The sequence below is a fragment of the Seriola aureovittata genome, chromosome 12 (assembly GCF_021018895.1).
Source record: "Seriola aureovittata isolate HTS-2021-v1 ecotype China chromosome 12, ASM2101889v1, whole genome shotgun sequence".
Classification (NCBI taxonomy): Eukaryota; Metazoa; Chordata; class Actinopteri; order Carangiformes; family Carangidae; genus Seriola; species Seriola aureovittata.
In genome coordinates this window covers 5615060-5640320 of record NC_079375.1, presented here as the reverse complement: position 1 = coordinate 5640320, position 25261 = coordinate 5615060, and the positions used below count along the sequence as shown (strand labels likewise).

Below are 25261 nucleotides of genomic sequence, written 5' to 3'. Positions count from 1 at the left end.
AAAAAAAAAAAGAATTTTATAATGACGCTGACAAAGAAACTATATTTAATGTGGATTGGTCACATCATGGTCTGTCCCTGATCCACTTAATAAGGTCAGTATTAGTCCAATATTGATCCAGTGTATCAGATTAGTGCGTCCTTAATACCATCACGTATCACCATTGACAAAGAACCCAGAGGTGTTGTTTACCGTCATGTGCAGACCCAAACTTAATCTGCATTTGAAGATAGTGGGAATTTTGTCAGAGGATTTGTAATTCAGAAATAGACTTTGATTAGGGAGATGCTGATCAAGCACAGAAGGCTTTACTTGTCACACTGTAGACTGATACCTTCCAGAGGTGCAGGAGGGATAATCCTCATCCTGACTGAGGGAAGTTAGACTCCAGATGAGCAGGAAGGTTTAAAAAACACAACTGTCAGTAGTATAATAAATATCCTTGGTACTGATTATCACGGATAATCCAGTGTAAATCGTTACTATGTCGTGTATAGCTTCTTTGATTAGAGACAAAGAAGAAAAGTGTGTGTGGGGGGCAGGGGGCACAGTTCCTCACTTTATGGAGCTTTCCTTAATCCCTCTGGGAGCTTCAATTGGATGTCCAATTGAAGCGCGCGCACATGGACATGCATGTTGGTTATTATGTCAGCTGGGGTGTCCTGCCTTGTGTGTGTTGTGCAGAGCAGCATTATGGGAGCACAGGTCAAGCAGTGTGTGTTGTGGCAGCTCAGGGAGAGCAAGCATCACTGTGCTCTGAGCTCTCTCGCTCTCTTGCTCTCCCTCTCTCTCTCTCTGTTTATGTAAGAACGTGTGAGTGAATAACAGTCAGTGTGTGTGTATGAGTGTGTGCAGGGCCTCAGAGTGACATTATCTGGTTTGCCACAGTGACATGTCAGTCAGGGAGAGAGTTTGTGAATAGGCAGAGGTGTGCTGTGTTTCTCTGCATCATCGGCGTCCTCAGCGTCAGCACTGCTGGCTACAAGACTTATTCCTCTGCAGCAGCAACTCAGCCACAGGACAGCATGTACCCAGATGAGAATGAGACGGTAAGGCAGCTTTTTTATCTGTGCATGTGTGCTTGCAGCAGGGACCCTCAAAAATAAAGAAACAGTCAACTTCAGATGCCTCACAAGTCGATCCGTTCATACAGCTACATGTGCATTTTTTTTTTGCCAAGTCAGCACAGCCCTCAGTCTAATGTATTCTGTTGTATCAAAGTAATGCACTGCACAGCGACCAATGCCTGTAGATATTTCCAACAAGATGTAACTCATAGCAAAGCTTTTCAGGCTGCAGGAAGCTCTTTAGCACACACATGCACACATGTATGGCACTGTTGCATTCAGTGATTGTTGCACTCTAAGGGAATTATCTTAACATGAAATGCTGACTGTTCTAAATTTTATTATGCATGCTACTGTATATTGCACTGATATTTTGATCCCAGTCATGCAAGCAGAGAGTGTTGAGCACTAAAGTTATCTACTGAAGCTTTCAGTCATACACGCACTCAGAGCTTATGTGACTATTTTCTCTCAGCTCTGTATTTCTGTCTCTGCCCCATTCTCAGTCTTTGTCTCCCTCAATCCCTCCCTCTCTCTCTCTCTCTCTGTCACACACACACACATACACACACACACACACACACACACACACACACAGCAGCTGATCTTGCAGCTTTTGTTCACAAGCTCAGGGCAGACGTGTGTTTATTATCCATTCGTTCAGCATGAGTGCCTACAGTGATCCATAACATTGATTGCCGAGAGCCCGGCTACTTTTTTACCGAATCCATAAAATCCGTATCCTGAAGGAACAGACGGGAGGCTCAGCTGTATCCCGAGATGTTTGAACTGGTGATGGCATGCGACAGGATAGCTAAGAGGATGCGCTAAGCACTTGCCATGCTTCATTACGTAAGTGCTGGCTACGTAACATTTGTTTAGACAGCTGGCTGGTGAGACGAGCTCAGGGCAGCAGAGATGATGGGAGAGAGAGAGGAAGAGGAGGAGGTGGAGTGGCAGACAGGACAGAGTACTCTGGGATGTTTATTTGGATTTCACTTCTACTGTAGCTTTCATTCTACACAGGTAGAATAACTGTTAACATATAAAGTGCACAGTGCTTTATTTTTCATAGACAAAGGTGCTGAGTGTAAACTTACCTCTTTGTCTTGAAATATGGCTTTACTCACTTAAAGGTTCTTTTTAGGAACAATATTATTATTCTTTTTTTTTTTCCACTTAATGTTGTACACCATCTGTCTTCAACTGAGGAAAGTTTGGCAAACCCTTTCCCTACTTTTTCCCCGTTTTCTCTCTTATTACATGCCTGCAAAAAAGTGAATGCCCACACGAGCACCTAAAGAAACAATATACCTCTTAAAAGATATACCTTTAGACTCTTAAGTTAACATAACACACAGATCTTAACACATGTGAAGAGGGCTCTTTGTTATTGCAAACTGTTCAAAGACTCTTTGTAAAGTGAGATCAGTGCTTTCCAAACCAACATGTATATCTGAGCAGCCACTAAATGACAGAGAACCGTTTGCACCATATAATCTCCCGGTCCAATATAAATAAAGGTTTGCTTGTGGCCCTGCCCATGTGTACTCATGCTTGTCTGGCTGATGACAGTGCAGTCTATAATTTCTCACTTGCCAGTAGAAAGGACCGTCTATGTGTGCACTTTGCCCAGAGTGACATTCAGAGTCAGAGATGATTAACTTGGCAACATGGGAACTACATTCCTGGTCTTACATTTAGTCTAGTTTTGATCTGATTATTGTGTCGTACCTCTTTCAACAAAGCAGATGTGGCTTATAGATGTGGAAAAGTTCAGGAAATGAATTTGATCATTCAGATTATAAGAAATCTTAATCTTATCTGTGCTTAAAAAGATATTAAAGAGCTTATTACTGCTACAGACAAGATATAGTTTTATCTTGTTTCACTCAATTATTCAGTGGAGCTTTGATAGCTAGTCTTATTTGGGTGGGGGTTGACATTTCTTTCACCCTAACCAATGACTAGCCGTTCGTGGCATTTTCAATTGACACAGAAGCAGCTGTAACAGTTGCAAGGAGCGTTTCAAAGAGAACAGGGAAATGTACTGAGGTTGTATTTTTGCAAGTCGACTTACTTACATACAGCTGCATCACTCATACCGACACTTCTGTTGCAGTTATATTGTGGATGTAGCCATTGTTTTGGCTCTGGCACAGAAAAATCACATTCCCATTCTTACTGTCTACAAAGCTCTGATTGGTTGGTTACTTTTCCAAACGAGGAAACTGGCATTAGACTTACTTGTGCTGCCTCGATTTTTGCCCATATGTTTTTATATATTGTCTTGTATTTTGTAAATCTTTTTTCTATCTTTTTTGTTTTTGTAAAACACTTTATACCATCTGTTTTGAAAACTGCATGCATTTCATTCATCTGTGACATGTAGATAATTTTTTCACACGGTGTTGTTGTCATTTTGCCGTACCATTACTAACATAAGGAGAACAAATGGTGGAACATATAGAGAATGTACAGTTGGGAACATGTGAAGTTCTTCGTATGTTGTGTTGGTTTCTGCAGCTAGAGCTCAAAAGAGGACAATGTTTGTTGGGCTGGTTTAGTCTTCAATTACATCGACATACTTTCTTGCCAGAGCTTACAGTGGGTCACAAGTTCAAGGCTTGATGTCAGTGGGTCACTGCATCTTCAGTAAATTAGGTTTTTTTTTTTTGTTTGTTTTTTAAACCCTTTACATGGAGCTCTGCCGTATGGCTCCAAGCTTGGTCATTACAGTGATGTTGCAATTACACAGGGCAGAGGATAACAGTGTGTAAATGGTAGTAATATGAACTGGTCAGGGATCAATGACAGGATCATCTGTGCTTAAGCTTTGTTCCAGCGCTGGTGTAAGGCTCATGAAAGCTTCGGTTTCTGTTCAGTGTCCAACGTAACATTTTTCTCCACTTGGTCCACTTCCCACTTGGCCACTGGATCTAAGTTTTTCTGGCCCCTTGTATATTTTCAGTGACCCAGTAAAGTAATTCTATTTTCCATATTTAATAATTCAATAGTTTCTGATAGTTTTACAGCAAATATGGATGAATAGAACAATGTTCACTTTTTATGGTGTGGTGGGCTATGTTAATATACCTTTCCATTCGCTGGTGACTATCAGTATTTGCCCATTTAGCCCAGATGTTAAGCTGGTTTGATGACGGGTTGTCCTCTTGGCTAGCGTACATTGTGGTTCCTACTTTTGTCATGCACGTCAAGCAGTTGTTTTCAATAATCGTCAGTCCCTTTTTAAAAAAAACGAACCCCCTTGATCGGCCTTTGCAGGGGCAAATCGGCGGCAAACTTTACAAAACATATCGCAGTAGCTGTTTTCCAGGAGAACTGCTGCTTCCATGACAGTAGAAAGCCCATCTGTTCATAGCCTTGTATGTGTCTGTCTCAGACATTTTTGCACAATGCACAATTTGTAACATATGATGGATGAATGACGCTAGGGTGCAAATGTGTATGACTCAACTTGAGACAACTTGCCCTGCATAAACTTTTAATGGCCCCAGGTCATCACACCATTATGTTGGACCCTACTGTTTCTAATTTTTCATCATAAATATACCTCTAGTTACATATAAACCTGTGATTATGTATAAATCATGTCATCAGAGCTCATGTGCACAGTCCTGTTCCCCGGTTTGAGCAAGACTCCAACACTGTCAGGATTAGTGAAGTGAGGTATTGACACACCTTGTCTCCACTCCTTTAAAATTTACACCTTTACAATCTAATGCAGTCCAATATAAAGGCCTGATATTACATTCATCTTTACCAAGTTTATAATGGTCATTACAGTCCTCATGGAAGTAGACTTAAAAAGGCAGAACAGTTGGATTGCATGAACTGTACAGGTGTACCTAATAAAGTGGACACTGAATACAGGTTGAGAAATTAGAAAAAATACAGATCCAAGTGACACATTTCTCACAGTAATGTGTCACTTTTTATGTTTTTTGCAACAAGATAAAAAAGTACCTGCATCCTGCCAGTCGTGTCCATGTTGAATCAAAGTGGAGCTGGGAAAGAGATGTGTGGCTACTTTTTCATCTTTCTCTGCATATTATTGCTTCTCAGCACTGGCAGAGAATTTATAGTTGTGCATGTGCTTCTTGATTATTGGCACATTTTTTTTAGACAGTCGGGTGAAACCCCAAGAGCTGATCATCTACATCTACTGTGTTGTTGTGTTAGCATATTAGGGCCGGAGTGAGGTGGAATGTGTTTAAGACAGATATAAACATTTGGCTCTTTGTGAATGACAAGTTCAAGCTGTCAAGGCTGTTTAGATATGATGCAACTACAACTTAATGACACAGCTGCTTTTCTCCAGATTCATCATAACCTTACTGGTCTTAGCCTTTTCAAGGTTTTGATGTACTTGACATGGAACAGGCTTCAGGGTTTCTTCATAGCTCAAGGCCTCCTTCTTTGGAGTTTAATCATAAATTAGCTGAGACATGTTTAGGCGAGTATTAGAAGTATTTGCTCAAGTGTTCACTCCTCTGCATAATGGTAGTAACTTGAAGTGTGGTGTAATAGCTGAACCTTTAACTGCATAGCTACAAGTTCAAACCTAGCTCGGCAGCTTTTTTGTTTATTTGTCAAACAGCCATTAAGCAGCTGTGCTGCCATGAGTGTCTGCTACTCCCCCCGCTGCCTGAATCCTGAACAATTTGCGCATTTCACATGATCTGTAAAGAAATCAGCTTTCACATGCACTGTCTGGAACACAGTGATTGAAATTCTGTGGAAGAACATAGAAGGACAGAGATTACAGAATGAGTAGATGGACCTGCAGAGTCATGCTGGGGAATTGGCTGCACATTGTCAGCTCTCCTTGATTTAATGTCTGTTCCTCTCCTGCAGGGTAAAAGCTCCTTAACTTCCATTTTGGACTGTGCCCCTGGGATAATTCCATTTCAGATTAGATTAGTAGATTGTTCTAGGAGACTTGCCTGTCTCTCTTCTTTCCTGCTCCTTTTCCTCTTCCTCTTACTCCTGCCATCTGATAATTTACAACAAGTGTTAAACAGAGGTAATAGACCATTTCACATTATCTCCGTAATGTTGTGCTGTTGTAGTTATCTGTACAATCCACTTAAATCACAAAGAGAAACCTCTGCGACCCCCACCTTTGTCTTGATGAACTGGCTGGACGTGAGCAGGTTTCTGTGCCTTGCTCAGGTTTGCTGTCTGAGAAACCAGAGACGTGATGTACACTTTTGTTCATTTGCATTCACGACCAGAAATACAGGTTCAGGCCCAGTGAATGCCTGGTATTCTGAATAGGAAAAAGCAAGCATTTTGTTTCCCAAGGACAGTGGGATTTTAGTGTGCCTTGATGAATACAAAGTCGAATCACACAATGCATGTTGTAAACTGTCAGTTTCACAAACCCTCTCTGTGCCGGGCCCTCTGCTCACTGTATTCTGGTCATTTATAATCATTTAAGTCTGAGCTGAATCTGATCCATGTCCTTGCTCCTCTGCTTCACACAGTAATAGAGTAAAGGTGCATCGAGATCGAGACACTAAGTCTAACCAATATGAAACATCTACAGCTCTGGTTTTGTCTTTTTATGAGCTTTGATGGAGGTAAAATGTGTTCAGGCAGAGAGAAGCCGTGAAAGATCATCCTGACTGTGTCCTGTAGCTGAGGGACACAGTCAGAACAGAGATGCCAGCATTTTATTTAAATTTTTCTCAGTAAGTAATGAAAATAGATGACAAGTGATTTAAAACCCATCGGCATCTAAAAGGTTATCATCAAGGTCAGAGCACAAGTATAACTGGGTCAATGTCAAATAAAGCTTTTAAAAAGGTATTTAAGATTTAAAAGTAGATAGTCATGAGGTATGAGTATGAGGTTCCTGCAGTAGATTCCGTTTTTTTCGGTTGGCATTTTTTAAAGTCTCGCCTGTTTCCCCAAACTGAGAGTGCACCGATCCAAATCTACTGCAGGTAAAACACTGACTATGTATAAGTGCCTCACACAACCCGATGTCAAAAAACCCAAACTATCACTTTAACAACCTTTCAGATTGTCTGTCTATCGCGGCTCGTGGTTCTCGGCCCACTTTGTTATAGATCCTGTTGTTCCCAGATTGGACAGACAGTTTGGGATCTTTCATGGAGAAAACGAACACTTATCAGATTGAGTTTACAATCTCTACCAGCCCTTTGTTGTGAAGAACAGTACGTCTTAGTCAACGAGACAACAACAAGATACACATTGTGATGTAGGAGTTTGATCTGTTCAGGTCTGCTCAAGTTCAGGGCTGTGCACCAAAAACCCTCCATGTTTGTTTCAGCACAAATATTGACTTTTTGCTGCATCTGTATTTCTTTTTCATTCATGGGAAGCTATTTCCTCTGCAGCCTAGTGGATACCCTTTAGGTCTGTGTTAATCTTGGGTTTCCTTCACTAATGCAATGTTTTGTTTTTTGTTTTGTTTTTTTGTTACACTATCCTAAGTGCTTCTTTGGCAAATTCTCACTCTTCGGTTCAGGCTGGAACATGTTTGGGGTGAACAGCAGTCTGGTTCAATGTTTTCTCAGAGCTCCCTGTGGAATTGTTCTCAATGCTGCATAACTGTTGGAGACTTTTGTTTTTCCCTTTACCTCCCTGCCTCCCTGCATTCCTATCAGAATGACCTTGCGAGATTTGCATGGTCATTGAAGCAATCACAGCCAGCAGTTTATATCTCAGGCTCCTCTCTCCACGTTGCTTCATCCCCGGAGTGGAAGCCAGTGGATGGAAAACTGCCAGGAGTCATTTTTGAAGACAGCAGCTGACAACGCCTGGGCAATGCAGTTTTTTCCCCTTTGTGTTCATTTTGTACCACTTTCCTCTATTCCCCACACTTTTACTTTTATTTATCCAGGGTTGGCTGTCTGAACACACGCCCTGCCTCACATACAGAATCTTCCCAGTACAACCAGTGTCCTTTGTTGGTTACTGAAGCGCCCCAACTGGAACAGCTGGGATGAGGTGCTATTCTAATGTTGTAATATTATAATTTTACATATGCATTTGGATTAAGTGATTTTTATAATAATACAACTTCTTTGTGTTTCTCCATGTGGCGTTGTAGCTCATATTAATGCATTCTATATGTATTTTGTGACACATAAATATGTGAGACATTACATTATCATCATCACTGAATATGGTTACGACAGTGGGATATTAGATAGCTCATGTATAGTTGAATAGTGTTTACTTAAAAGTTTATCTTATAGTTCTTTTTGCAAACACCAGGGCTTTCCTTGTCTTTGCTTTTCTTTGCACATGACTGTAGGATCATCCTTAGCCAGGGGGATCTGTCTTCCTGTCTCATGTCTTCCTCATACCTGCCCTTTTACTCTCCTCCTCCTCCATAAAGAGGTGCGCTGTCGAGGCATGCGGCTGCAAGGAAACTGGGACACGTGGCCTCTTCTGTGTAGCTGGAAGAGGTGAAAAGTATTTGAGTACATTTACTTTTCTCTTTCTCTCTCTCTCTCTCTCTCTCTCTCTCCCTCTCCTTCTCCCTCTCCCTCTCCCTCTACACCACATTCTTTAAGTTGTGCAGAGACAGGTCGATGCATGATTCCCCAGAGAGGGTTTGCAAAATTAGCTATAAAAGATAACATGGGAGAGAAGATGCACAGAGAAGGAGACAGTTTGTGCTGTTATTCAGTATATTTAACTTCTCGGGTTTTCACACCAGCTTTTGTGAACCACAGTTGCTGACCACACCTCTTAATTAGTCAAGGAAATGGCTATGAAATGAAATACAACTGTACTGGAAACATTATCCAGCTGCAGCTCTTTTGGAAAAGTCCACACATGACTGAATCCTAACCAAACTGAAAAAATAACACTTGCAAAGTGACCTGCCTGAGAAAATACTGTAGTGTTGGCCTGTTTTCTGGAGGCAGCTCTCTGCACTGCCCTGTGGTTTAACTGGGATACATGATGATCCACACAAGGCTAACCTACATGGACTGACAGAGATACAGATTTACTCACATCTACTTCATTACAGCAGAAAAGAGCAATGGAACGAGTGCAGACAATGTAAGAAGAGTTTCCATTATGTGTAGGTAAATCAGGTTAAGGCGACTATGTGTTAGACTGTTTCTGTCTCTACATCAAATCCGAAGAGTTGTTGTATCTTTGGCTCCAGTTGTACAACTGCCAATTACCTTCCTGGTCCTAAAGGCATGTAGTGCTCTGCTGGTGTTCCCAGTCTGTTCTAGACTATAAACTAACAACTTCTAACTTACTTTTTATCTGCAATGGAAGTATAAGAAATTAAATTGCCTTACCTCATCCCATATCTGCCTGTTCGTTTCTAAATAAACCTGAGCTTAAAATACAACTGGGTCCATCATTAGGAACGTCCTATATAAATGTCAGGCCAGTAACCTAGTTAACCCAATCAGGCCAGGGCTGCTCTGACCTCTTAAATACAGACAGTTTTTCCACTGAAATTGCAACAGTGTAAGAAACGGAGATTAAATTTGGCACTGAGCTATTTGTATGTATTTTGGCTTTTAATTACTGTTGCTATGATGTTTGTTACAATTCTGCCTATTTAATGTTTTTATCATGAAGCACGCTGTAACTTTTATTTTTAAAAGTGCTATATAAACAAACCTTAACATACCTACAGTACTTTATCTGTTATCTGGTTTTGCTCTAGGCTACTGAATGGTGAGATTAATACCAGGCAAATGAAGAAAAAGTTGATTTTATCTGCTTCTGAAGCTTTTTTAGCTGCTGCTGGTAAACTGGTCTCAACTTAACTTGGCCTGTAGACTACTGTAGACTGCTTTTTCTAACCTCTTTCATTGGTAATTCGATTTGTTTCCCAGTATGCCATCAGGGTTAGTGCTGCTGTAACTTAATTCTCCCTCTTCTGTAATATATTCTTCTCACATACAGTAATCCTTTAATTTCTGGGTTTTGCCTTGATTTATGGTGTCAGTGAAAAAGCCACTTGTGTCATGTCTCAAGCGTGACTCACTCTTTTCCAGTGCCCACTCATTTATGAGGTCCGGCTGCTGCGTCTGTGCCTTGGATACATGACGTTTAGTGTTTCCATTGTTTGTTCAGCCTTATAAAGCTTTTTTTCAGAATCTATTTCATAATGTGAAAAGAAAACTCCAGTTCATTTCTATGAAGAGAACAATATTCTCTGCTTGAGTCTTTCAGCTTACATCTCCTGTATCCCATTTGTTTGTCCATTTCACTCCTTTGATGTCACTTCAATGGGGAACCATAATGTCAAAGTGGAGTCATCACATTGTATGTAGGCCGCCCACAGTCCCTCAGACCTTCATCTTCTTTCATCTGCCCTGCAGTCATTTGACTTGTCACCCACACGTTTGACCTCACAGCCATTATTAATGCAGTGAGGAAAAGAAAGTGGCTTCTTATGAGTTCAGAAGTGGAAAGAAACAGTTGTGGGCAGTGACCTAAAGCGTTAAGGCTGATGTTGGAATGGTGTTTGTGTTTATTGCTGTGGGGCTCTGGACCTACAGGGGTCCATGATATTGTTCTAGGAAGAATTACAGATCTTCATCTTTTCAGTAAACAAAAATGGCTATTCTGATTATAACTTTACATTCCCGCTCTTTATGGTCAGATAGCAGCTCTGGACTGAAGTCTTGGGGGTCTAGGGCTGCAACTAACAATTATTTTCTTTGTAGATTGTATTGTCTTTATTTATTGAGTAATAATTTGGTCTATAAAATGTCAGAAAGTAGTGAACCAAACAGACAAAGGGAAACAGAGTTCCCTTAAAACTCTTGATAGAGGCAGCAGATTGTCTTGCGCTAATGTGCTCTCTATATGCAAATGTGTGGGAGTAACCAGGCTCGAACAGCAGAGATTAGCCTTGGCTTGCTGTTTGTAAACTGTAAAGCTCCATGTGTCATTTTCAACCTTCTGTGTTGATTGTGATTTTACAAACCTACTGTTTTGTTTACTCAGGCTGTAGACCAAAAGGCTCAAAGCAAAGGGAAGTCAGGTGCTGCAGTAACAGACTTTGGAAATAATGGGCACACCGTGTGACTTTGCAAACAAAAAAGGAGGTTGGTCACATTAGAGTTATACTTTAAAGGGAGGAAGTTGCATATTGCCCAAATAAAAGGTCACTCAGGGTTTTTTTTTTTTGGGGGGGATCTTTGTCACTGTTTTGTGTGTAGGAGCTGTGGAGTTTCTGCCTGTCAATTATTTCTAATAACCTGCTTCCTGTCAGTGGACTATTTCTTTTAATTTACAGGTCCATTATCTTCTAGAAATGTCTTGGAAAGACCTCTGTCATTTGGTTCTAATTACACTATATGGAAAATAGAAAAACTTTTCAGTTGTTACATTCTCAATGAATCATTTCTATTTAAGTGCTAGTGTAACCCAGAGATGTGAAAATACAGATTTCACATATGTTTCACAAGGATTTCCAATAGTATTTATATTTAATGTTAATATAAATTTATTTTATTTAAGTTGAGCTTTCAAAAACAGAATTATTGTCCCTTTTTTGTACTAAATTACAAACTTATTTCTGGTAAACTACCTAGGAAATTGCAGACCTGTAAAATGAAGCATTACCAAGTTTTTATTCAGCCGAGTTGGTTCCTGTTGTCATTATGTCATTCTGAAGGAGGCACAGCTTAGAAAGCAGCACAGCGGCAACCATTTATGTTCACAAAATGTGTCTTAAGACATTTCTTGACAGACTTTGCTTCAGCCGGTGGCCTCCCTCAAGGCGGTGTGGTATTTTTGGAATAATAAAGTCCACTTAGATAATTACTGCTCCCCACTTAGTCTCCCTTTATCTCAGTCAGTTACACTGGGCTGAACTTCAGAGCATCATGGCTGTGTTGTTACCTTGTTCTCTGGGTTAATGGGCAGCTAGCCTCATTCATGCCCATGAACGAACATCGCACACATTTGGACTGATGGCCTTAAAGGACCCATGTCTGTGTTCGAAGGAATAACACTCAGTCCTGTTCCTCGCCGCTGGGCTTGGTCTTAACTCATTCACTGGATCCAGCTGGGTCAGGCTGCGCAACAGTGAAGCTGTGTCTGCTGTAATGTGATCTGACAAGAGGAAACTAACGTTTTCAGCCCCTCAGTCGCCTGTTTTTTTGGGGTTTTTATCAGCTTCTTTGAGCAGCCAATTAAGATTTGCAGAATAAAAGTAGAATAAATTCATTTTGTCTTGGTCACTAATCTGGTTGAATGAATTCAGCTGGATGTAACATCATGTTTTGGGTCAGTGCAAAGGCTGATGAACTTAAATTGAGTTTTGTTCGTAGAAAGGGAGCTGTAAAGCTTGCATGACAGAATTTTCACTTGTGTTTACAGACAACAGTTGTGAGCAAATTCACGTGTCTTAATCCTGAAAGCCATTTAAAAATGAGTGACTTTGATGTCCCCAAGTTGTATCAAAATGCAATTATCTAATCAAGATACTAGCAGAGTCTCCATCCAAATTTAGTGCGAGTTTTAACAGTGGCTGTATGGAGCTGATGGGTTTGAAAACTGATACTTGGTATCTGGTACTTGTATAAGAAGTCAGTGTCTGGTTAGAAAAGTAACCTGTTGTTCATAGACTCCAGTGGAAACCAAGCCCGCTTGTGTTCTCTTAATGTGCCGCTGAATGGGAAATGAACTGACTGTGCCCTGCCTGCCTGCCGCAGAGGGATTACTACACACTGGAACATACACACACAAACACACACGCCCACATATGCAGCCATCTGTATCATCGCTTTCAAAACAAATCAGAGGTCTGGTGTTTCAAATTCCAAAAACAAAGGTTAAATGGTATCAGACAGAGAATTCATTAGTTTTTGCTTTCAAAAGCCTGTCAGTACCTCAGAAGTTCTTTTTTAGGGGGGAACGATCTTCGCTATCTGCTGAACAGTTGGTATTCACACACATCTAACTTCTGAGGTAAGTTTCAGAGGTCATGGGGATAGCTGCACTGGTCCTATATATTGATTAGAGCTGCACCTAAAGAATATACGAGCAACAATTTATTCATGATGTGTGTGAAACATAGAAAAACAGCAAAAAGTCAAATTTGACAAGCTGGAGACGACAAATATTTGGCGCTTTTACTTGAGAAAAGATCGAGAACCAGTGAGTGTAGTATTTTTTGCAGGTGGACAGGTGCATCAGGCTGCAGGTGTTTTCTTTCTGTTTCCTCAGCACTCTTACCAACAGTTTCATATTTCCAATTCAGTGGGAAATGTCTGGCATGCTGTGTGAGCTGTTCTGTAGACATTCACTGCTGCTGCTGCTGCTGAGAAGTAAATGTTGTTGTGTTTCTTTTTGTTTATTCTCTGACTCCCTCTATTTTCTTTGTCCATCACATTTTCATATTTGTCACTTTGACTGTGAAAGTGTATCTTGACAGAAGAAAAAGAAGAAAATGCACTTTTTTTTCATAAGTAGGCCATTCATTTTAGAGGGATAGCATATCTCTACTGAAAGTTATACATAAATTAACAAACAGTCCCATTTTTTCAGCTTGTGACCCATTATGACAGTACCTACCCAAACAGGTTGTATATGTTGATGAACTTTTGACCAACTCATCTAGAAAATGAATCAAGAGATATTCCTTTGCCAGTATTTGATGTTTAATTTTGATGTTTTTGTCCTTCTCCTTTCCTCTCATTAAGGACCTCGTAGCCCCTCAGATTTATTTCATGACTCCTCCAAAAGTTCATCCCATAATTGCTCTCTGTTGCACCAACAGTTCTTCTGTCAGAGCAGGAGATCAATGTCTTCTTCTTTTTCTTTTCAGTTTCTCTGCTCACACAGTTACGACTCCTTTGGATTTGTAGGTCAGCTTGCTGGCTCAATCCCAGATTCTGGAGAGCAGCTGTAGAGTAGTGAGGGTCACCGGTTCAAATCCCTGGACCAGCTGGGATAAATCTGGGTTGAACATAAATAAAAATATAATTTGCTGAGATTGAGCCCACGGCTCTTGAGCAAGGCATTTAACACCCAGTCGCTCTAAGCAAGTTTCTCAGCTGCAAACTGAACCTCCCGCAGGTCTGATAGTTTCTAACTTCATGAATGTAAAACAGGGAACTTCTGAAAAAGAGCCTGTGTGCTGAGCCACACCATCCCAAGATAAATAAGGTGGTTCTCAGTAAGGTTTTCATAACTCTCTCTGTGTAATACATGTGGTATTGCACAGTCTAAACAGATTCCAATAACTGATGTATGAGCCTGTGGGAAGATGTTGAGACTGGCATTAACAGGACAGGACAGATATGAAGACTCTCTATATCTCTGCTTCATATCTTTATCCTCCTCAGCTGTGTTGGCTCAACAGAGCTGGATTAAGATAACAGCTGTCTAGATGTAAACATCCATCAGTGGTGATTTAGATAGTGTCTGAAAGCCTGTTGTGATTTGGTCAGCCATTTATGTCTAAGAGATACAACTACTGGGCAGCAGATCGGCTAATCTCAGCTCAGTCTTGGGCTTCTCTATTGTGAAAATGAAAAACTTAGTCTCTCTATTTAAGATGATTTCGTTGTTTTAACTTTTACTGAAGAATTTAATTTGTTCATTTTGGGCTTTTAAGAATGTGTATCTTTTCTCAACCATTGAAAAATTTGCCATTTTAAAGCAGCTATATGTAAGTTTCGCTATTTCTACATAGCCAACATTAGCACTAACAGCTCTTTACTTACCAGTCTTGACGAAAGCTTCAGCCATTGTTACTTTTATAAGATAAGAGGTTATAATACATTCTCTGAGCAGTGCTACTTCTTCAGGGCAGTCTGGACGCTACAGTGACTCTGTATCAGAAAGTGATGAGATGGGCCAACCAGGTCAGGGTAAGCAAGTTAGCATGCTAATGTTAGTAGAAGAAAAGAAGTGATAGAAATAGAAGTAAAACTGGAGACAGCTCTTGGTGAGTAAAGGAGTTTGATGTTGAATTCGCAGCATTTCTTCTACACTGGTAGGTAAACAGATGCTTAGGCTAACGTTGGCTATGTAGCAATCACAAAACTTACAAATAGCTCCTTTTTAAAGATCCATTTTCTACCTAGCAACAGGGATTTATAGCACAGTGTTTGTGCATTAGATAACAACATTAAATCCTCCACAGAGCCCAAGTTGGAAGGGGCAAGCCACACACAGCCTGCATCTTCCTGAGTCATATCCCATTACATTATGTGTCCTGAGCAGTGACCCTACCTGTCCCCCTGCTACCCTCTTACATAATCCTACACACACGCACACACACAGGCATACACACACACACACACACACACACACACACACACACACACACACACACACACACACACACACATATATATATATATATATATATATATATATATATATATATGTGTGTGTGTGTGTATATGCCAGCTGTCCTTAGCAGACCCTTCCAGCCCCCGGCAAAACCACCATGCTGGAGAATTAGCGTCATTAGCTGTGACCAGTCAGGTAGATGCAATAAGAGGATTAATCATTTGGTCAAGGCTGTCAGCTGTCTTGCTGCTCCGTGGCTCTGAGAATATCATACAGGCCATTTTTAGACTTTATTTTAAAAAATGTAATAAAAAAAAAAGAAAGCGTGCGTGGCTGTGGACAAGGCTTAAGGCTGGAGAGTGAAAATAATGTCATCGAGCTACACTGAGTCCCTTTCTCCGCACTTGCTTTTAAGTGTCTCTGGTTATAAATGTCTGTAAGGTGTCTGAAGGTCGAGAATGCTTTTTGGCAAATGAGACTTTCCTGGATTCATTAAAGGGTGAAGTGGTCTCAGGCATCATGTCCCAGCCTGCAGGGAATACCTCTCGTCCCCTGTGGTGAGGGCAGAGCAGCATCCGGACAGCTGCTGTCCCAGACTCACAAGCATATGGTCATACATTCTCTAATCTAAACACACACAAACACACACATCTGGGAAAATTCAATTACTCCAACATTTGGGCAGTGCCAACACTAATCACTTTTTACTCTCCGTGTCACTCTTGCTTGTGTAGTTGTGTACATTTAGTCACGCAGTCGAGTTAACTGTATACAGTCCCCACAGAGAATCATACAGTGTAGGGGATTTTTACATATTGCTTTGAAATTATAGTGGTGGGCATGAAATTCTTATTTAGTTTAGTTTGTCCCATTATTTAGGGACATCAAACCAACAAACCCTAAATGACCCTCATTCATTTAAATGATTTCTTACACAGAAGGCTCCAGCAAAAAAAGTTGAACCTGGCTCAACTTCTGCCTCAACGTCATCTAACAACGGGCTGCAGATCATTCCAGAAATATTCAGGCACATTCAGGTAGATTACAGCATGAACGGTACATCTTTAAACAACTTTCCAGATCGGTAAAATCCTTTGTCATAGTATGAAAAATCTGTAGTGGGTGCCAGTACCATTCAAATTCCATGATTCTCAGTTCCAGTTTGTTACCTTGACATACACACAACCCTCGGTGTGGAAGCAGTGCTCCCACACTCACCGTTACATATGTTGTTGTTATTGTGTATTGTGTCTTGCAGTCCCGAAAGAATCACATCTCTCATACCTATGACACCTACGCTACCTTCAGTGCCAATAGTAGCATTAAAAAAAATCAAGTGCCATTAAGTTTTGAGAGTTTTGGCATTGACTTGGTTTCAAAGTATTGACTCTCATGACATCACTACTCACAACAGTACCTGAAAACCCCCCAACAACTCCCCAGGGCTGTTTTTGGCTGAATGGCCATTAAAACACACACAGAGCTCCAGCATGGTAAATCATTGTAACAGTATATTGATAAAGTACTGTGAGCTGCTCAGTTTATTGGGGTTATCTCCGAAAGAATTGTGCTTATAGACGATTAAAAACGAGAGAATGGGACTCCAGCTGTAGTTTAGATCAGTTATGTATTTTTCTTCTTCTATGTTATTTCTAGACACAACCAGACCAGGCTTCATCAGAATTTGAATCACTGTTTCTCAGTGGCACATAACCAAATCTTATATGAAGTAAATTTCACCGTGTCATATTAGGAGGGTGTTTTTCAATATGTTGCACACGTCTTGTAGCATAGACGGTGATTTCCTCTATGAACGTCTTCATACAGCTTCTTCCTCCATCACTTCCTCCATTACTTTCTCTCCCTCCTGCTGCTCCTTGCATTTGACCCATTTGCAGCTCGTGTAGAGACACGAGTAGATCAGAGTTAGATTCAGAACAAGATCAGGATTCCTCTGTGGACCTCCTTCTCTGACAGACTTCAGTGCTGCTGCACTCAGCCAGGATTATGTAAAAGAGGGCAGTGTACTTCACTTCTCTCTGATCTGTAATTGTGTAGACCCTCTTGTCCCAGAAAGAACCTTTTTTACATTTCATAAATGCACTTCAAACAGATATTATTACATATGTAGATCGAACTGTCACAAGATGTTACGTTACTGTACCAAACCACCTGACAGTCTCTCTACAGTCTGACAGTCTCTACACACTGATAAACATTAATGTACTTAGTGCTGAAATGATGAGTTGATTTATCAGCTTCCTTGATTGACAGAAAAGTAAGTATTGTTAGTTAGCAATTTACCAAGCAAGAAAAGACAAATATTCACTGGTTCCAGCCTCTCAAATGTCAAGACTTGCTGCTTTTCTCTATTTTTTATTGTTCTATATTAAATAACTTTGAGTTATGAACTGTTGGTCGGATGAAACAAGCAATTTGAAGACATTATTTTGGCCTCTCATAACTTGGTTATATCCAACAGTGATGGGAATTTCATCACTTATTAAAAAATAAGTAGAAACAAATCATGTCAGATTTATTTCCTGATTTTAAACGCCCTTAGCTGTTGGTAATAAACAGTATATCATAAGTTATTTCAAGCACAGAAGATAAACTACACAGTTCCTGAGGCTTTTTCTTCTTGTTTCTCCTTTTTGTCTCTGTTATTCTTTTCTTTTCTCCTTCACTGCATAATTAAAAAGCATCTACTCATTTTGTGATGCCTGTCTTTGTCACTGTCTGTGCTGTGAAGGAATGTGTCAACAAATGGATGTTTTAGCAGCTTTGTTGATGGTTAGTTGTTTTCCTTATTTAAATATGTGCGGCATGTTGGAAGCTTTCTGACTTCAGCTTCAAAAGGTCAATCAGAGCACAAACTCACCGTGTGTTTTCGCTGTATTGCATTGTCTACTGTTTTCTCCTGTTCAAATGTAATTACACAGCAGTTGCGTAATTGCCTTGGGTGGTGCCACTGTTTAAAGAGCTTTTTGTGTTGACTTGCAGCATGCTTGTTGGTGGTTTGCTTTTCTTCCCTGTTATTCATTTCAGTCAGATTTACTGAGATTTACCTCAGACCAGACTGAAAGACCCACCAGGCTGCAGTGGATGTGAGTTTTATATGGTTCAGGCTTTTCAGGATCTTTTTTTTTCAGTCCTGAATCATGTTTGTGTTTAGTCTTTTTCTCTTCCTGGTTAATTCTCAGTAAACTGAACATTTATTTTCAGTTCCAAGTTTCTTTTTCCCTCCCTCTTATGTACCCAGTCCAGCAATGTACCTAAAGACAAAAATATATTTGGGGGAAATTGACAAAATTCACACGGATAAACTGAAGTCATAAATAAAAACTTGCATATCAGGAACTAGCAAATCAAAATATAGAAATCATACAGAAAATGCCAACAAAATGACCCTTTTGTGTGATTCAACTCATTACCTTTCAGGCTTTTAGTGTGTTGTATGTGATTTAATCTTATCAGGACTGACAGCCTGATCCCTTTCCATGTGCACTGCTCCTCCTCTCTAATATAACCTCCTTTCTTCCTGTTTCGATCAGACGCTGTCACGCCTCATGACTGGTTTCATTTGTCATTTGTCCTACATCCACCTGTTAGTGGAGCACCTTTAGGAAGGAACTTCACATCCGACATAAATTCACTCAAAATTACTTTAAATACATGTTACAGTATGAATCTTAAAGATGAATTTAATTGAAGTCAGTTACTTGTAGGGCTGCAACTAACAATTGTTTTATTATTGATTTATCCGCTGATTATTTTTTCAAGTAATTGATTAATCGATTGTCTATAAAATGACATTAAATGTTGTCAAATGTTTTGTTTTGTCCGGTCAGCAGTCCCTAATCCAAAGATATTCAGTTTATTATCATGTGTGACAAAGAAAAGCATTAAATCCTCATATTTGAGAAGCTGGAAGCTGCAAATATTTGACATTATTGCTGAAAAATGATATTGATAATGAATTTGATTATCAAAATAGTAGCTCTTCTGTCAACTGGCTACCCAATCAAATGACTCATTGTTGCAGGTGTAGTTGGTATTTCTTGTAGTCCATTATGCTAAAAGTGGCACAACAAAGCTGCCAAAGTTATGATAGCTGTCTTTGGTTACATTTAAAGTGGATGTACATTAGACTACCGTCCCCAAGGATCTAATTTATTATTTTGCAGCAGTGTTGTCCAAATCCAAAGTTAATTAATAAAGTGACTCAGTGTGGCTTCTTGCTGACTCATCAAAGCAAGATCAAGTCTTGTCAAGGGAAAAGTCTGAATTTCTGCCTTCGTCAGCGACATTGGAGTTTTAGCCAAAGAGGGAAATATTAAGAAACATTTCCTACTTCTGTTATGCAATGTAGTGGCTGACCACAGCCGTGACAGGTGGAGGCTCCTCAATATAAACACATACAGCTCTGGAGTGGAAGCACTTTTTTGCGGTGAAACTTAAAGACTGAATGGACAAGAAAGTAAAAGAGAAGTAGGAGTTTATTTCACATATTTGTACACGTGAAAACTTGCACATTTGTGTATATGAAACCCATGCACCTTAAAGGTTGGCAAGTTCTCCAGTGTGTGTATATTTACAATTGCAAATGTTTTGTGTTTGCTTGGCCCAGCTCCCTGCGGTATGCAGCAGAGCAGGTTCATCTGTGTCAAACAGAAAAGGGGAGGAGTGAGGAGGTGAACATGTGGAGCCCCTCCTCCTCCTGCTCCTCCTGCTTCAACACTGGCCTGTCCCTATAAGACTTCACAAACTTTGTCAGGCAGCGCTCTAAAGGACGCTGCTGCCTGTCTCCCTGCTCACCTATGATCTTCTCTTTGCCATTATAGAGCTCTGCCTCCACTTACAGTCATATCCTGCGATGATTAGTTTTAATCAGGGGAAGGCCCGACAGCTTAATCATATTGACTGTGACTTTGAAATAGACACATGACACTGCAACAAATCTTTTTGTTGTTTTAAGTTTTTTTTTTTTTGTTGTTGTTTTAAGTTTTTTTTGTTGTTTTTTTTTATTAAACATCTAATACTATTAGTTATTATTTTCATTGCTGATTAATCTCCAGATTATTTCCTCAATTTTTCAATTAATAATTTTTCTATAAAATGTGAAAAAATTGCAAAAAATGCTATTTATAATGTCCCACATCCCAAAGTGAGGTCTTTCATTTAAAGACTTCACTTTGGGATGTGGGAAGTTATAAATAAATCTCGTTTTATCCAACCTTGGTCCCAAACCCAAAGATATTCAGTTAACTATCACTTATGACAAAGAAAAACCTAAAATATTCACATTTGAGAAGCTGGATACAATTCTAGTGATGTATGATTCATTGAATACTAGTTTATTTTGTAGCAGAACTATGAAACATGTGCTTCTCTTAAGGAAAGAGATTTGCTACATTTTTCTCTGTCTCAAAACAATATAGAGGATATATTTGTGTTTTAACTGCTGGTCAGACAAAACAAACAACCTGAAGTCAAGAAGTTGAATCAAATGACCCATAACCACCGAAACAAACCAATGAAACCACAACTGAAACAAAACCTGGGAAGGAGCCAGCAGACTTAACCTTGTGTTAACTTTTGAAAAGCAACCCTGAGCTATTTTAGAGTGACCGCAGCATTTTGAATCTCCCACCTGTCTAGTCTAAATATAAACTGATGCTTAAACATCTGCAGCCATTTCTGTCTAATGTTAGCTCTGATGTGTTCACTGCCTTAAAGTCCCAAGTCTTCTCCCTTTTCTTTCTATTGCTGTTTCTCTCTGGCTCTGATGTGGTTTATCTCTGGCTGAAGAACACTGGACCGGCCGATTATTCTTCCAACGCAGAGCTGCAGGCGGTGCAGATAAGACTATGCACGTCTTCTATCAAGAATTGGCAGTGTCATTCACAGACCCTTTCCATTCTCTACCCATTAACCCCTGTTCTGGCCTCAAATAGGGAATTAAGAGTTTGCTGAGCTGCAATCAGAAGGGTAATTGGCTGCTGCAGTCCAGCGTGACCTCAGGCTCAGAGCCTCTGTCAGTAGACTGTACAGTAGGTGTTGTGGTTACAGTTAGCCACTGGTGTGACTGAGGCTTCACTGGTCAGTGTTGCGATGGTCAGATTGTGTAACCATCAGTTCAGTTTGAGTTCTCCAGCTCATGGCCTGTTTCCTCCTTAAAGGGGAGGTTATTGTCAGATGTCCTTCTGTATATTTATTTTGCATGTTTGCAAGAGTCACCAGTATAAACGCTGTTGGCTGTTTATCTCCATACAAATTTAAACAACTACTGGTTCAAGAAGCATTTTAATCCTTTATACAGTAAAAAGTCAAAATTTTTAATTAATGAAATCCTCAAAGTACTTTCCTAGATAATTAAACACTACTGGAGGTACTGTAAGTTTATCTGATTGCCTTTTTTTTTTTTTTTTTACTAAAACGTCCCATGTTTTTGTAATTTGATGGTCCACAGATGTAAACACTGTGATTTGAATGAGCTGTCTGCAGCCAGTCATAGGCACAAATCAAAGCAGTAGCAAGTTTAAGATGTTTTATTGTTGCAGTTAGGAACAAACATCACACCATATTTGCTGAATTTGTCCAAATTGACCCAGGATCTAAAAGTGAACTGGGTTAAACAGCAGAATGTTTTATTGGATTTCAACAAAGGCTAATCTTTAGCTTCAGGTCATCGTTATTGGTGGAAGCAGCAGAATTTTAAGTGCAGGGATTGGACGTTTTGTACTGAAAGGATCACTACTTGACTCGGTTTTATGTACATTTTGACTTTTTCGCAATCAACTGTATATTTTCTATATTATACTGCTCAGCTTCTTCATTAATGATTCAACCGGGAGAGTTTCATGTCCATTCAAGCCTCGGAAATGCTCCAACTGTTAGTCATCTAACATTGTCTTTGTTGAAAATGAACAGGACTTTTATTTGTGTAACCCCATACACCCAGAACAATTCCCCTCTCTGCACTATGCTGCAGAACACTGTGACACTTGTCCACCTGGCAACCTTTACTTAAAGCACAGTGTACTATCAAAGAGAGCAGCTTCCTCAGCACAACAGGTCAACCTCTTAATGTCCCACTGTGGCTCGGTGATTTTAGAGCTCAGTATTGATTAGGTGGTCAGTCTGTTCACACCAGATGTCCCACACCAGCTGCTCAGGAATATGCTGCTGCTATAATGGAGTTAAGCGACGACTTGTGCATTTTTAATGAGCTAGCCTGGCAGTGCAGCCTTTAGTTACATAATGAGAGCTGTTATTTGACTTAGCTCATATTGCTTCAGTCTGTGGAAGAGCATCAGCAGTTTTAGTGTGTTTTTTAACTTTGAGTTATACATCATCCCAATGCTGAGAAGGATTTACAACCTTGTGACCCAAACCAAAACTAATGAAATAAAAATGATCTCAGCCAAACAGTAACGCTCAGACTTGAAATCAGTTTTAAGAATGCATTTGAGGATGTCCGATATATCTGTCTGCCAGCAAAGCAGTATAAAGCTTCCTGTTTATTGAGCTTCCCGCCACTTGAGTGATGTTACATTTCTGAGCAGACTTGGGAGAAAAATGTGGTTTTGTAGCTGGCACACAAGTGTTATAGAACCCAACTGGCTTTTTAAGATTTGATTGACTATATGGACTTCCCCTTTGACAGATTCATGCATGGTATCACATGTTCACTCAGTATTATACAGGAAGACCACAGACCAGTGTCACCAGGGTTGTATGCTGCAGGCATTAAAGGAGACTGACGACTCAAACTCTAAATATCAAGCAGGGACGATGGCACTGATCCGCTGGAGGAGAAGTTTCCTCAGAGCATTCTCAATGCCTGAAAAGGATGATGTGTTTACAAGTTGCTCACCACCAGAGGTAATTTTTTATATATTTTTATTACTGAGCACAAGTTAACTTTTTCAGCTGCATCTTGCAGGTTTGCACATTAGCACTGCAGAGTGGTAAAAGCAGTCTTTTACTTTGGAAGTCTGACTTTCCTGAATGGCAAGTTTTCCTCTGGGCTTTCCAACCAGTGTGCCTTTCTGTCAGATGCTAGCCTCTCTAGTGGTAGAAGAAACAACTGTACATGATGTAATATATACATTATGTATTATATATGCACTCACCACCTTAATTTTGTGATTTTGTCATGCTGTGGTTCTGTAACAGCAGACTTCTTGGGCTTCCTCTAGTCCGCTGAATATTGGATTCTCCTGGGTACCTCCAGCTGTTTGCTCGGCTACTGCATATTTCATCCCTATTGATCCCTGTGCAATAAAAACATCACAGAGCCAATGTTAGGAGGCCTCGGGGCACCGGCATTATTTATGACTCTCTTTGCCCAGTCGCTGTGCAGCCTTTGTAATACCAGCTTGAAATAATCATGACAAGCCGCCCATTGACTGGATCAGTCATGCGTCCAGGTTTTGAAGAAGGATACTCTGTCATTAGAGGCAGCGTTCTGGCTGCTCTACAGCAGTAGAAATGTTGTTCAACTCACTTTTTGTTCACTTGTCAACGGGGTTGTAATTTATTAACCTGCAGTCAATGGCTTATTTCCCTCTTTATTAACTCACAATTTTTTTAAATCATGTTTGGTCACCTGACTGAGTGACTGTACAGTTGACTCTCTCATATTACCAGTAACAGATAAAAACATTTGGGTTGTGGTTGGTCAGGTTTTCCATCCTGTTTAACAGGAAAATTTCTGCAGTGTTTCAGTAACTTGTCAGAGGTTTTGTTTTGCCCAGAGACCTGATTTGCAAGGTCATAAATTAACAGGACCTGAAACATAATTCATGTTTTTCCTCGTGATCTGACAGGTCTGTCAATGTCAGTCTGTAATGTCTGAATAGAAATAAAAATCTAATTTGACAAGTCCAGGATTCAAGTCGATCCTTTCAAAAAGTAACAAATAGTTGTTATAAATCTGCAATGAAGGGTTTAATTTTGAAAATATTTTGTTTATCAAAATGGTCAATGCCAAATTAGAGATGAAATTATTATCATTCAATCAAGGAGTCAATTGGCAGAAAATGAACATGATGATTTTATGATCATAATCAGTTGATTGATTGAATGCCAAACCTCTGATGGTTCCATTTTCTCAAATATGATCATATGTTTGAAGATGTTTATTTATTCTATAGACCAATTAATCAAGATATCAAAATATTTGGCAGGTTAATTGATAATGATAATAACCATTATTTGTGGACCTGCCTATCTGTAGAAGTGTAGGGAATTTATTTTGGGATGCGTCTTTTTTGTTTGTGAAAACCAATAGGCATCCACATAACTGCTATTTTGATACCCCAATATTCTAATAATATACTCGGGCGTCTATAGAAATTGTACAAAAATGATCCATATTTACACATTTCCACAGTTCCAGGGCTGTAAGGATGAGCCTGGACAAACTGTCCAGATGTTCAGGATGCATCTTGTGTGTCAGTTTTACTTCCTTATTTCTACCTGACATGGGTCCCTGCCACTCTCAGTTATATAACAACTTCGCTTACTTCCCCTGTCCTCCTCCTCGTGGGTTCAGTCTGCTCCTCTGTGGTCAACACTGGCTGTCAGCTTCAACAACAGACATTTAAGTCATTTCTTTTACTTTCCAATGCTGCTTGCTGCTCAGCACAGACACAAGAAAGACTCTGTAATTGACTACATGTGGAGCTCAGCAGGATCATGGCATTAGCAGTGAGGGGGTGTTGAGATGGAAGCACTGAAGGTGTTTAAAGGTATTTTCGATGAAGTGTCCACCAGGTTGCATGTGCAGCTGTTGATTTACACTCTGAAAGCTGTGAATTTCTTACATCATGCTGTCCAGGAGCTTTTCCCTGATTATATAACAGACTCACTGATGACTCACAGGTCTACCT

The 25261-nt window shown here is 40.0% G+C and overlaps 1 protein-coding gene across 13 annotated transcripts in view; it reads left to right on the top strand.

Annotated features, from left to right (window-relative positions):
* The window catches only part of LOC130179194 (rho GTPase-activating protein 12-like), a 57946-nt gene that overhangs the window by 17562 nt on the left and 15123 nt on the right, over positions 1-25261 (top strand). The window contains exon 1 of one of the 13 annotated variants that reach the window (XM_056392019.1): positions 22946-23249. The exons of the other annotated variants lie outside the window; for them this stretch is intronic. Coding sequence (XP_056247994.1) covers positions 23040-23249 — 210 coding nt within the window. The 5' untranslated portion in view covers positions 22946-23039. Of the gene's footprint in view, positions 1-22945; positions 23250-25261 lie in introns of those variants that run through there. 13 annotated transcript variants of the gene reach the window in all.